The 14,807-nt window shown below is 40.7% G+C and overlaps 1 protein-coding gene across 1 annotated transcript in view; it reads left to right on the top strand.

Moving 5' to 3' along the window:
• vipr1b (vasoactive intestinal peptide receptor 1b) overlaps positions 1–14,807 on the top strand; it is a gene marked incomplete at both ends in the record, with an annotated part of 75,891 nt that overhangs the window by 10,494 nt on the left and 50,590 nt on the right. Inside the window, one exon of the mRNA XM_080417455.1 lies at positions 13,706–13,806. Within this exon, the coding sequence (XP_080273581.1) occupies positions 13,706–13,806 (101 nt within the window). The remainder of the gene's footprint in view (positions 1–13,705; positions 13,807–14,807) is intronic.

The raw sequence follows: 14,807 nt of genomic DNA, 5'->3' as shown, positions 1-14,807 counted from the left end.
CTTTTGCTCTTACTTCATACTTGGGGTGTAAGAGCAAAAATGGCAGCTGTGTGAATATGGTCAATTACAATGAGACATCCTCATTGCTGTGTGCATGCGGGGTACGTGCCCTCACAATCACTCTCTGTAGCTTTGTGAATGTGAAAGAGAAGATTATACTGTAGAGTACATTGTGTATTGATCTAGATGTAGACTAATTAAATCAGGGCTACTCAACTTAAGATGGCTCAGGGGCCACTCAGAAAAATACCAAAAGTCCAAGGGCCGCAAGCTACAAATGTCGGTCCTATTTTGGATTTTTCGATTTTGTAACACACTACACATTGTTATTGTTATAAGAAAATGTACATTTTGACATCATATTCTTTTCACTGTAGCTGTTTATTTTGTGTGTATATCCAGTGGCATCAGTTCAGTAAAAGCTAAGGTATGGCAAGGTTAGGTTGCCAACTCCCAGAGATTGAAATAAGGGACACCTATTCTGGGTGTGCGGCAAAGCCGTGCGGCCGAAAAAAATTGGGGGTCAAACCCCCAAAAAAACCGAAATGCATAGAAAACTATGCATTATACCTGTAACAATTGACGCACCTGTATATGTCTGTCTGTTTGTTTTTGAAAAAAAATTAAGCAACCCATATATTTGAACGGAAATGTATATTTTTATCATGTGCTTAGAAAAAAAAATATATATATATATTATTATTATTATTTTATTTTTTTGGTTTTGACCATGAGGGGCCGCAGAGACGCTGTGTTGGGGCCGCGGGTTGAGTAGCGCTGAATTAAATGCTCGTTAGGCAGGAGTAGATGTGCGTTTACAGGTTAGAATGTGCTTTCTAGAGAAGATTATACTGTAGAGTACATTGTGTATTGATCTAGATGTAGACTAATTAAATGCTCGTTAGGCAGGAGTAGATGTGCGTTTACTGGTTAGAATGTGCTTTCCTGAATCGACCCTCTCTGCTTCTATGTCTCCCATTTTCCCTGGTCTGTCAACTCAGTGACATCTTCAAATTCTTGCCTTTTCTGTATAGGGTCACTGATATCAATCTATAGGGTCACTGATTTCTAAACAACTAGGATAAATCATTTTTGCTCTTACATTGTGTAAACACTCTGCATGCTATGATAAGGAATGGAAACCCTCTGATCATATTAGATAAAAGTCCTGGCACTGATCGGTCGAGTGGTTTGTGAAGCTCCAGAAAACGGAAACGACACACACAGACCCTCTCATAAACGGAGCGTAAAAAGGACTCGCTATGAACGCCGTAAAAGGTCTAGCTTTGAACGATGATCTATGAATAGTGTATGAATTATATAAATGCCACCACATCAGTTGTTAGTTTAAATGTCTTGTGAATTCATAACATTAACATTATAACGTGACATGAACATATTCTGTTATTTCTGCCCAAAATGTTGCTTTGGGTACCCTTGTTATAGTCTTGAATGTGATTATGTTGCTTGCTTAGTGTTGCTGTTCAGTTGATGTATCTCAGTTTTGCCAATTTGACTTTCATTTGGAGGAACAGTAGTTGCCAGTCTGGTATTTTAGCATAATCAGCTTGTGAGTTTTAACAATAAAATAAATTGTGCTGCTGATTAACATTACGGTGTCTGGATGACTGGGCTTTATGTAATTAATTTGTTTCCCATTTTCACTTTCTAGGGACAGTGAATTTGTATTCATAGTCTACCTAGAATGAGATATTGCAAATGTGAAAAATTGCATCTACCTTGTGCATCATTGATGAAGAAGTTTGGCTACTTTGTGATTTATGGATATTGAAAAATCCCCGCACGTAGATGCTTATTTTGTGTTCAATGTCCTCAGTCACTTCGTCCTGAAGATTACTTGTTGATTTGATGAGAGGTTTGGGGTTTGGCTGAAACTGAATCGGTTCCTGGCTAAGACAGAGATGCGTGACCCATAAAGACGAGGTTGTTGCATAACAATACTTTTGTACTTGTACTCCAGTACATTTTTAATTCCGGACTGTCATTTGTAACAGAGTATTTCTACATGGCAGTATTGACACTTTTACTTAAGTAAAGAATGTGAGTACCTTTTCCACCACTGTCTGCATGGCTTTTAGATTTTAGGGCCCTATTTTGGGCGAAGTTGCTATACCCACTATTTGGGGATTTAGCATGGCGCAAGGGGCGTTCCCATGCAAAAGTTGCTATCTTCCCAACACCAGCCTTATCCCTAAAACACCTACGCTAACTGTTACATTATGCATAGGTGTGGTTATGGAGTTACATTAATAAAACACTCTGCCAGATGCCATTGCCTTTAAGAGAAGGCATGCGCAAGCCGTTATCCCCAGTGGAATCTTACGCTCTCTCGCTCTCTGCCCATAGGCATGGAAGAGCGAAATTGCCTTGGAATAAAATTATATTTGATACACAGAATTATCATTCACACATTGCTGTTGTTATAGAGAACTTTAAATTAAATTACAGCAATCCCTTGTGTTCTGGATTAATTAAACAAAGTGGTCTGGTGTGCTTATAGCAAACGCAGATCAAACAACATTTTATTTGTCTTTGAAAAGCTTAACTGGCAACTGCTGATAAAAACACAATCCGTTCTTTATTTCCTGCGCAATGGATTAAAAGTGAAGTGTGTAATTTGGAGCAAATGGCATCGCGCAGCACAAATTGTCTTCTCTGAATAGACTATCATCTTATATAAACACATTTGACACAAGGAATTGACACTCACTTCTGCTGATTATAGGAAAATGTGTGTGTATTCACACACCCAGCACCTACATTGTATAATTGTCTCTGAGACTATATTTTCGCCCCTGTCTGTCTGTGTGACAGTGTATGTGTGTGTGTGTGTGTGTGTCTGTCCGTCTGTGAGCTGAGTGGCCCGTGTTGAACAAAATGTCTCAAATCATGAACGCAGCATTTGATTGCCATGAAACTATAGGCCAAGGAAGAAATGCTATCCTACATTTTTTAAATCGGCCTCATGGTGGCACTCTAATGGGCAGATTCACGTTTTGGCCTATAATTGTCTCCGCCAGGCCGAAGGGCATGGCAAGAGAGTATGTTTTGCCCCCTGTCCGTCCGTCCGTCCGTGTGTGTGTCCGTCATTCTGTCTGTGGACAGCTAATCTCTGGCACCGTTGGCTTGCTCACAGTGAAACTGTGCACACACACTCCCTGGATGCCACAGCAGAACCTCTGTCCCAAATCTTTCACATGGGCCTTTTATAGCGCCACCAGGAGGCCGATTTGTGCAAAACACCGTTTTGACAGTACTCCTACTGATTTTGTCCAAAAATCCCGTAAATCGGTACACAGTATCTCTATAGTCATTAAACAAAACAGGTCTTTCAGATTTTTCATATACCATCCTGATTGGCTAAAAATGGCTTCCAAAGTTTGCAGGAGTGCTCCGTTTTGAACAAAATGCCTCAAATCATGAACACAGCATGCAATTTCCTTGAAATTTTGCATGTATATTCCCACTATGCCGAGGAATAAATGCCACTTGAAAATGTTCAAATCAGCCTCATGGTGGCGCTATAACAGGCCCATTCGTGTTTTTACCTATAACTGCACCGATCTGTGTAAAACTTTGTAAGCGCACTCCCTAGAGGTCAAGGAAAAACCCTTGCCCTGCATTTTTCACATCTGCCTTTTAGAGCGCCACCAGGAGGCCGACTTATGTAAAACACATTTTTGTATATTACTCCTTCCGATTTGATCCAAATTTCACGCAAATCGGTACACATGATCTCTATAGTCATGTGATCAAGACGGATGTGTGTGATTTTTCACATTCCATCCTGATTGGCTAAGATTGACATCTAAAGTTTGCAGTTGTGGCTTGTTTTGAAGAAAATGCCGCAAATCATGAATGCAGCATCCGATTGCGGTCAAACTTTGCACGCACATTCACACTATGTTGAGGAGCAAATGTTACCCTTTTAACATTGGCCTGTTATAGCGCCACCAGCAGGTCTAATTTAGCAAAACAATTTTTTTGAACAAAATGCCTCAAATCATGAATGCAGTGTCCGATTGCCGTGCAAGGCCTAAGAAGAAATGGCACCCTTTTCACATTGGCCTATTATAGCGCCACCAGGAGGCCACAATAACCTACCTGACCTGGCGGAGACCTGTGCTTCGAGGAGCACTTTTTCTAGTTTATTTAATATAATCGTAGGTCACACAATCAAAATTATGTTTTTCTTGGATTACTTGCATCATTACGCAACTCCCCAAATAAGCCACGCCCATTTCCACTTGTCGAGTGTTCCGCTATGTTGTGTTTATTTTGTTTGCAAAACACACTTTTTGCTACAAAAAAAAACATGTGTACAACCCCCAACTTTTTGTCCAAACCTCACCCAAATTGGTACACCGTATCCCTGTAGTCATGTGATCAAGATACATCTGTTGTATGTCACGGGATTCCATTCCGATTGACTTCGATTGGCTTTCAAAGTTGGCAGGAGGGGCTCATTTTGCACTGATCGGTGAGAAACTTTGAACGCACACTCCCAGTAGGCCAAGGGAGAACCTCCACCCCAAATATTTCAAATCATCCTGTTACAGCGTCACTAGGAGGCCGATTTTTGCAAAGCACGGATTCCAAAAATTGCTGGCCCACAATAACTTATCTGGCCTGGCTGAGACCTGTGCTCCAAGGAACACATTTGTCTAGTTACCAAATGTACCTGTCATAGGCTCATCTGTGTGCCTGTTGGTCTCAAAATGAGGTATGCTCTGGTGCATTATTGGCGCATTACTATCTTACGTACAGCGAGACATTTCAAAATGCTATTGCACCTTCATCTGTGTGCCTGTCGGTCTTAAATGAGGTGTGCTGTGCTCTGGCACATTATTGGCGCATTACTGTCTGAAGCGCAGCGAGAAATTTCAAGATGCTATTGCACTGTATAATAATAATAATAATAACAATAATAATAATATCTCAAATTTGTATATAGCTTTTCTGAGTACCCAAAGACGCTTTACATGGGGGGCATGAGAAAACAACAAATACAAAAATAAAAAACTTTATCAGGGGGAGAAAAAACACCAAGGCTAAGGAATAAAATGGGGAGGGGACATGACGTTTGAGGAGATCGAAGCGGTATGGGGGAGACAGATTTTCCCAAAATTTGAATCACACATTCAGGCGCCTCTAAACAACGCAGAGCCAATAGTGATTTCACTTCCACCCATAGGGGGAAACACGGATGCTACAAATGCCACTGTTAGTTGCAGAAACATGATTTCCCCAAACCATATTAGCCACAAATTGTTTTGTGAGTCATGTGACAAGGACCGTCAAACAGGCTTTTGATACATAGCCTATATTGTTTGCCTGAAATTCCATTCACAAAATTGTGGGTGGGGGCTATTTTCTTACAAAAGTGGCATATCATGAACACAATATCCAATCATACCCAAATTGGAATCGCAAATTCAGGGTCTTCTATACCAGTGGTTCTCAACCTGTGGGTCGGGGTCACCAACCAACCAAGCCACCCAGGCTCCTGGATGGCCTGGATATTTGGAAACCGCGGTTCTCAAATATGTTTGACACCGAATCAAACGTTTTATGGTCATGATTCATCAGGAGGAGCCTGGATGGCTTGGTTCCAGGCTTAAAGTAATTAATGTAAATATTTTCGGAAATCTCTATGGGCTGAATGAATTGGCTTTCTATCTGTGGAACCAGAGCTGGTAAACAAAACTGCTATGCTCTGTTGTGTGATGAAATAGCAGGCCCTATTTATTCATCATGATATGCCTTGTCGAGAATTTAAAGTATGCCTCTTTTCCCTCAATATCACATCATTCCACCCCATCATTCTCCACACAAGTTGAACAATCATCACGTCCTCTAATCCCATACCCAGCTAGTTCAGCAGGGGCTGGGTTATTTCGGCATAAACTCCGTCTGCTGCCAGGTGTTGACTAAATCCCTACTTCATCATATATATATAAGCTTGCATAATCCTTCTACCTCTGTTGCCTGCATAACTTCATCCTCATTTAAATAAATATGAGGATTCAAACAGTAGTGATTTGGTTGATGGAACCACCAGTGAGCGAGGATTCGACCTCTGAGATTTTAAAGCGGCATGTTATTGTCGGCCTCCTGATGATGAAAAAAGCATGTACCTGATTATAGTTTTGCTTATTAATTTGCATTTATCGATAGGAAAGTTAGAGAAAGAAAGCACAGTGATACCTTTTATCTAACAGCACTTGATTATTTATTGAGCCTTTGGTTCACGGTTCTGTGCTTACAAATACGAGGGATTTATTCATATTTTTACTGCAACAGGTGTTGTGTTGCGTTCCAGGAGAGCAATCTCCATTCCGACAACAAGGATAGCTTTGAAAGATTTGCAAATGCACAAGTCAAGATTCGTATAATTGTGGTCAGGGTCTGGTCCTGTTCCGCTGTGGCATTATGCTCTTTTGCCAAATCGCCTTGTGTAACAGTGAAAAGAGTTAGGCTATAAGAGTGGTGGCTAGATGAATCACAGGAGCAGATATGAGAGATTGTGTGATGGCTTCTGTATTTGCTTTGTCCTCCAACTTACTGTCAAACTCTGAAGCCAATTCAGTGATGAATCTATCTGCCGAGGTTAAGAAATTCTAATATTGCAGATGAAATGAGAGGATGCAGAGGTTGAAGGTTTGTATGACAAAAGAGCAAAATGTCTGCAATTCTGGCATGCTGTGTAAATATGGTTGACACCTCTGAGGTCAAGGTTCTCGTTTCAGCCTCGTTTCAGGTTTCATTTATTTGCAAAAGCAGATGTGAGAGAATGGAAATGTGATAATGGGCATTCCTTGGTGGCAACAACTAAAGCCAGTCTGACCAAGCCAGAAGCTATATCTCTTTACTCTCTCTCAGAGGACTGAAGCTTCTATTATGGAAAATATTACTATCCACTCAGGGTGAAGTGTAGACATTTTATAGAGGAAGATTCAATCATAAAAACATCATTACAGCATACTGTAGCCCCAGGCCAGGAGGCCTGGACTCCACACCCCTCTAGCCTCCAGCGGGGCAAAAGCACTCAACCAAGCACCAATGTCTAACCCTTCTTATACACAGAGATGTTATCCTAAATGGTCATTGCTATACTAAGTGATAGTACAATAACGCTGACTGGTTACGTTAAGAGCGTCCATGGTATATATCAGGGTTCCCCAATAGGCGGCCCGTGGGCCATTTGCGGCCTGTGAGAGTTAACTGTCCGGCCCGCGATGATGAAAAAAAAAAGAAAAGAATATATATATATATATATAAAAAACAAAAATAAATGTTTTATTTTATCATCTGTATTACTGTTCAAGCAGACTGTAACAAACACATCTGGAAGTAAATTGTTGATTCTGGACTTTCAGTACAACTGGCTGCTGTTAATCTGACTTGTAACAACCAAATATTTTAAGTAATGGTTGGTTCTCAAAATAGTTTCCAGAGTGCATTTTTTCCTAGTGTGACCCTAGTGTGACCCTCAACACAGGATTTAAGAAATAACACAGTGTCAAATTAGCTAGATTAGAGAAAAAAAAGAATAAAAAACTCAAAATTTTGCGCATGCGCGTTGTGCGCGCGTGCACGATTTCGGCGCACACACGCTTCGCACGCAGGCACAATGCCCCTGGCCCTCAGCTTGGTACCCTAGACATAATTTGGCCCTTGGGGAAAACTAATTGGGGAACCCTGGTATATATACTAAGATGTACAGGCTTTTTACACTTATGGACACCATCAATGGTATTGCTCGATCAAAAGACCCCTGCTCGAAAAGACCCCTGCTGTGAAGTTAAACCTCTATGCTTCACATACAATTAGATAGAACAGAAATGATTTTGAACAGATAGGCATTCTAAAAAATGTATTATACTTCACAATGGCAGGCTCTGCACTACCCTTTTGCCTGTATACACATTACACAGTAGAATCCCCAGTGTTAATTTAACTCTTCTTGGGTGTAAAAGGTGACCCAAATGGATCCTTATTGGTCTCCTCCAGAATGTATCCAGCATGTCTGTTGCTGTATTCTTCATGATAACTTGCTTGCTTGAACTTAAAGGTATCATGACATTTATTTTCACTTTTTTTATTTTCAATGTTTTATTTGGGGTTTTATGACCTCAATTACACCAAAAAAAACTGAACTTAAAACATTCAGTGGATTTTCTGTGGTCTGGGGTTTTCTGAATAATTAGGCTGAAAAGTAATCTGAGCTTGGCCCTTCGACAGTGAGGTCACTGTCGAATAATCCCGCCCACTCTCCTCCTCGCCCCTCCCCTCCCCTATCCTTTCCTTTGGGGGGGGCGGAGCAGAGGCGATGATTGACAGGCAAAATCCCTCACCAGCGACACCCGCAGGCAAAGATTTCTTTTTTCATTGCAGTTGAAAAGGCTTTAGAAATGTGAGAGAAAAACACCTGCCATGGATCACTGGAATGGAATTTTCACTTAAAACTTTTTGTACACTTTTGAAGGACCAGGACAAAGACTTTGAATGTGGTGTAAAAGTGAATGTCATTAAACCTTTAAGGGTCTCTTATGGATATATTTTAGTTTAAAGTATACTTTATATATATATATATATATATATATATATATATATATATATATATATATATATATATATATATATATATATATATATATATATAGAAAGTAATCACATTTCTGTTGAAGGGCAATGTGAGCAGTCCCATTTTCCTGTCTTCAAAAAGCCACTTTGAAGGGCAATCATGCGCTGGACATGTGATTTACCTGTGGTTGAGTTCAGTCCCTGTTTAACATTTAAATTGAAGGTTTGTTTTCCAAACAGATTCTTATCAGCCCATTTAAATCTAAAATAATGGGCCCTGAAGGAGTCCAAACAAGAACATAATCAGTCACTGATTGACACTAACAGAAGCCCAAATCCAAATGTATGAAAATAAACAGTCACAAAGTCACTGACAATGACAAAGGCACAAACACATGGATGTAAAAGCCAGAGAGTGGTCTTGCGTGTGGCTCTGACTCTAGACCCAGCCTCACTGCAACAGAGAGCACAACATTCCTCAAAGGGATATTTCACTTTCAAACATGTTTTGGGTCATTTTATCTTTTATCTTTTATCTTTATCTCAGGCCTTTGTGAGCACCCCAGACAGTTTTTAAGTTGCTTGATTCAGTATTTGGATATTTGATATTCATTTTATCAGACAACAAGCCCCTTCCATACAAACCCATTGTAACTTCAAACTCCATTTTAATCATGATAGATTCATTGAAAATACCCGTGTTGGTTCTGATGACTTATACTGCCCTCCTAATAAATGAGGGGCCATATTTTTTTTATTATTTATATTACTTTTTTCATTATTTTCTTCTATATTTTGGCTATGTTGCTGGAAACTTTATGGAGTTTGTTTTATTACTCACCGTTTTTTTTTGCTCCACACACATTTCTGTGTGTTGTCACTGCTGTTGTATCCTACTGGCTAACCTGCCCCCCACCAGAAGGACGTGGAGCCTTCGTCCTACTCCTCCTGCCCAACACTACCTGCTGACAGGTGCCACCCCAGCCCGTAGGAGTACGTGTAGTGACTAATATTACCCTCCCCGCCCGGCTTCCCTCACCCGAACACGGGCCAATTGTAATTGTGTAGACGCTCGACAAAGCCGGATACAACGTGGTGGATTCTAACCCCCAGACTCCACGAGGGTGGGCAGCTACTTTACCACTGCGCCACCGAGCGCCCTGTATTACTCACAGTTAATGAACCATAGGCAACAAAACAAAAAGTCAATGCACTGCACTCTCTACAAAGAATCGGTAGAAAATTCCCTGAGAGAGGTGACTACATATATGTTGCCCCAATGCAATGTTCCCACTAAATTAGAGCTGACAGATTATGCTATTAGCAGCGGTAATAAGCTGCTGTGTGGGCGATTACTGAGGTGTACTGCTTCTCTCTGGTTCTTGACAACCAGTGTGGACCAGACAAATAGTGTTGTTGACCCCATATGTTGCGTGGCTTTCTGCTTATGAAGAAGGATTTGGAAAAGGGGGCTGTGTCAATATTATCGGCCAAAATACTAAGCAGCCATTATTAGTGGGAACGAATTGAAGTGGTTGAGGGAATTACTTCTAGTCAGGAGTCAATTTATTCTGATTTAAGAAGGTAGAGTACTTTGTTTTTCCAACATTGTTTTTCTCTCTAGCATGAGCCAAGAAATGGCCTCTCTAAAGAAGACACATGGTAATTGATGTGTGCCCTAGGGGTGCTGCAACATACTAGCATACTTGTACATTAAGCTGCCTCACACTACAGAAACAGGAGATGGACTCACAGACTTGCGTATGATTGATTGATTGATTGAATATTTTATTAGGCAAAAAATGTAAAACAGCACAGTTACATTTAAAATACTTTGTCTAACAGGTCCGTTCATAAAAGTCCTTGCGGACTTGTTTCCAATGAGGGCCTTGGTATTCAATTCATAGACATATATAGTGGCACCACAGTTCGAATATCATAAAAAAAAAAAAAAAGCAAAAAAAAAAAATAATAATAATAATAACACTATGTAAAAAAAAAAGAAAAAAAAAAAAGGGGGGGGGAGATATGTACAAGAACAGGGGGGGGGGGGGGGGGGGGGTCGGCTGTCTAATGGGAAAATGGTACTACCTCCTCTTTTGGCCTCCTGAAAGGTGATTTTTTTAAGGCTCTTTTAAATGAGCCCAGCGAACTGCATCTTTTGAGGGATGGGGTTAGACTATTCCAATCCTGGGTGGCAGTGCTGTAGAAGGAGAATTTGCCCATGTATGGGCCACATGGCTCGGGAACCGTTGGTACCCAAGGCTACTTACTGGGTGTTGTTAGGATCTTGAGACATGGGGGCTTAGCCCAATGTCTAGAATGCTATTGTAACTGTTAGCATTATGGTTTCCATCCACTGGGACAAAGGGTGCAAATTGGAAACACTAAATAGAAATGCTGTCCACTGACTTTCGGTCATACTGGCCCTCATCAATCTTATGTAGGAACCAGCGCAGATCCGACCACATTTCACGGCAGGGTTCACGTATGATTAATGAAACGCTCGTGTCTCGCCAATCACAGTGTAAGAATGGTGTTGTGTTGATAAATGTGGCAGCTGAAAGTCATTTAAATATCACACCTCTCCGAGGCCCCCGCCCTACAGTTTATCACATGCAGAATACAGCCAAGAAGAGAAACTCGTGGAGATATACATTTTAACATCGCAAGTCCAGTCGAGCCAACTAAAAAGTGGCATCAGAGGAAGTCAGAAGACTATCTGGGTCTGGAAGAAACATCTAAATGAAACCGTACTAAATTACTTACTTCTAGCCATCAAGGACACTTATCCACTTTTTACAGGTGCGCTTTATAGTCCGGAAATTACGGTACTGTCTACACCAGTTAATAGTATTTATGCCATAGAAAGAAACCCCTTAACATGTCCTTAACTGTGATCGAGATATGAGCAAACCCCCCAGAGAGAAGAGAAGTTACAGACAGCTATCGCTCCAGAGCGGAAGTAGGGGGCGTGGCCAATCATTCCGTATACAGGTTTCCTGTGGTTAAAAGAGATGAACAAAAACCTGAAACATGCATCATAAATGAAAAAGATTTGACCATTGTGCAGTGTTGTGTTGACTAGCCTACTCAACGTAACATAATTTAACATCATTTTAGAATTGATGTCCTTTGTCATACTTCCTGAAAAGGAAAGGTTTTGGACATGCAGTATAAGGTACAGACTTTAAAATGATGTATTCATTACAATGAGTCCCGGATTGTAAATGTTACAAAATTTGAGTTGTAAGTCTCAACCTTCTGGAGATGTGGAAAGTCTAAGAAATGGATACAGCCCTCTTTGAAGCCTGGAGGCATCAGCCAGGATAATGCAGGATTTCATGGTTTTTGCAGCGAGATCCTGTGGTGTTTAAACTGATTTAGTACTTTCACAGAATAGCTGGGTTCTGGTCAAGGGAGGATAGGGACATTAAATAAACAGAGAGCAAACAAGTCTTACAAAGCACCACCACCCACATCCACTCCAGGCTATCTCACAAGACAAATCATGTCCAATATTATTTGTCTTGCAAAAGCACTGCAAGGATTTTTGGCACAGAACTTAAGTTTAATTTCAAACTGGTCTAAGTATTGACCCTGTAACTGTTCTTAAATGTGCGAGATTACGTGGTTCGTTTATTTTGTCATCAATGAAAAAAAAAATGAATTTCAAAAACGCATGCCTATATGTACAAAAGAATGTGTATACATAGATATATAAATATAAGAAACTGCCTGTACACAAGATGACTACAATAAAAACAAAATTTCAAAAAAAATTTTTTTCAAACTGGTCTCCCTATTTTGAGTATGTCATATGTCAATACCTTTTCAAAAAGTTTCAAAAAACACTTTGTTGTACGAAAAGTACTGGCATATAGGGCTTAAGTGGTTAAAGGACGACTTCACCCATTTTCAACCTATCTTCATATAATAGGCCCTCACTAATGCTCATGATAAAATGGTAAAAAAAATCTACTTGGTCTGTGTCTCATAGGAGGACTGTGGACAGTCCAGAAACCCGTCTACCAGTGACATCATCATTAGGCAGGATTTTTTTTTTCAACAAGATTTAAAACATTTAATTTAGATTTGTATTAACGCGAGAACAATGGCTTCTATTATTGCATTGCAACTTTCCAGGAATACAAAGCCTGTAGTTTCTATTAGCTTGGATTCCCCATCGATGATGTCACTGGTAGACGGGTTTCTGAACTGTCCACAGCTCTCCTATGAGACTCAGACTGAGTAGAAAAGTGGTACAGTTTTATCATGAGCATTAGTGAGGACCTATTATATGAAGATAGGTTGAAAATGGGTTAAGTCGTCCTTTAACGTCTGAAAAACACACCCAACACAGGGTTGGGTGTGTCATTACAGATGCTGTAATGACAGCGAAGCTATATCAGAGTTGTCGCCATAAAGACTACTAAAATGAACGTTGTACAAAATATACAGTACGACTTCAACCATTCTGTATGGTAGAGTATTTTAACACATTACAACTCCAGTAGTACATCTGCAGTGGTTGGGGACTAGGACACTGACAGGTTGATGTCAATAAAGTTATTTGAAGCAGACGACGCATTGGATTGGACTATTGTAGATGCGCCGCCATCTTTGTTGTAGTTTCAATTCACCCCTCTCTGTCGGGAGAGAGACAATTACAGTTATAGGACAACAGATAGTGGAGTCTGCTGACATTGGTGAGATTCCTGTGCATGCTTTTTTTAATTATTTTTAATTATTACTTAACCCCCCCCCCCCCCCCCCCCCCATTCATTTACCTCTAGATGCCAGGACATTGGATAAAGTATTTGATTGGTGGAAAATAGATTTAGAATCGATGTATTTGCATTTGGTCTTGAACAAGTGAACAGGCAGGGATCAGGAAGTTCTAACTCTTAACTGCATTTCTGCTCGTAGATAAAGGCATTAGATCGATGGTGGTGATCTTCAGACGCATCTCAGATGGGTTTCAAACCACAGTAGCCTCCTAACAGAATTTTAACCAACTTGGCCAGAGGGAAATCTCAGGGAATTATTTATACTGATTGAATGGCCATGACTTATTGATTGTATTTTTCCTCACTAGGTAACCTTTCCAAAACATGCACAGCAGATGGCTGGACAGAGATGCATCCCATTGACATCGCAGTGAACTGTGGATACAATCTCAACAGCACTGGCGATGATGTGAGTGAGACCAAAGTGACACTAATACAGTTATGCAAAGGGCACACTGTGAATGAACCCCGCAGCACAGCAGGGGGGCCATCTTGAAAGTCGGTGAGTTGAAAGGCCAGAGTGAGGATATTTATTTCGTTTTCTCTGTGGGCGGGCGGGTGTTAAAAGATGCCAACGTTGATGGTTGGTGTGACGACTCCAGTGTTTTCCTTTTATCTGTGCTTCCATTAAGATTTGGTCCATGTTGATCATTCTGATCTGTTCATATTTACTGTCTTAGACATACTTGGCATACTCACAGACAACACTGCTGAATGTATCAACCTTTATTTTTTACCACTTGAACCCTAGCGCCCCCTATTCTGGGGGATCATTCGCCAGAAATAGCCGATCTACAAGCTCACAACGCGTTGCAACGTGGCACATGCGTTTGCTTGTAGATCTGCTATTTGTGATGAAGAGATTTAGTGTAGAAAGAAACAAGAGCAAATCAAGTACAGGGCCAACTCAGGTCCATTAGAGCAGCGTTTCCCAACCGCCGTTCAGCAGTGGATGTATTGGATGCAGCTCAAAGTGAACTTATACTCAAATATCTAGTTTGTCACTGTCCGATCTAGCCTGGTAAACCCTCCCTCCGGAAATCTCATTTCCATTTGATTTCAGGAGTGAGTCTGGCCTGATCCGCCTTTCTGCAATATTGGCTGTGCTGGAGTTGGGCGGGAGTAATACCGTTGACTGACAACCCCTTCAGCCAATGATAATTTTTCCCCTTCAGCCAATCAGCAGTTCACCAGTCTAATGTGACGCAACGGGACTTTTGAGACGATCCATGCCCAAAATGGGTTGCCTTATTCGGATACATGGATGTCACTGCCCGCCCCTACCGGTTCTCTAAATTTTTATTTTTAAATAGGCTTTGTCATGATTAATTGACCACATATATGAAGTTAAACAACTAAATTCTATCCAAACGATATCTTATAAGTAAATTCCGTGCCTCAAAATAGAAG

Source organism: Gymnoscopelus braueri (assembly GCF_963280865.1).
Source record: "Gymnoscopelus braueri genome assembly, chromosome: 21".
Lineage (NCBI taxonomy): Eukaryota > Metazoa > Chordata > Actinopteri > Myctophiformes > Myctophidae > Gymnoscopelus > Gymnoscopelus braueri.
The sequence above is the reverse complement of the archived record's forward strand: the minus strand, read 5'-3'. Positions and strand labels throughout refer to the sequence as shown.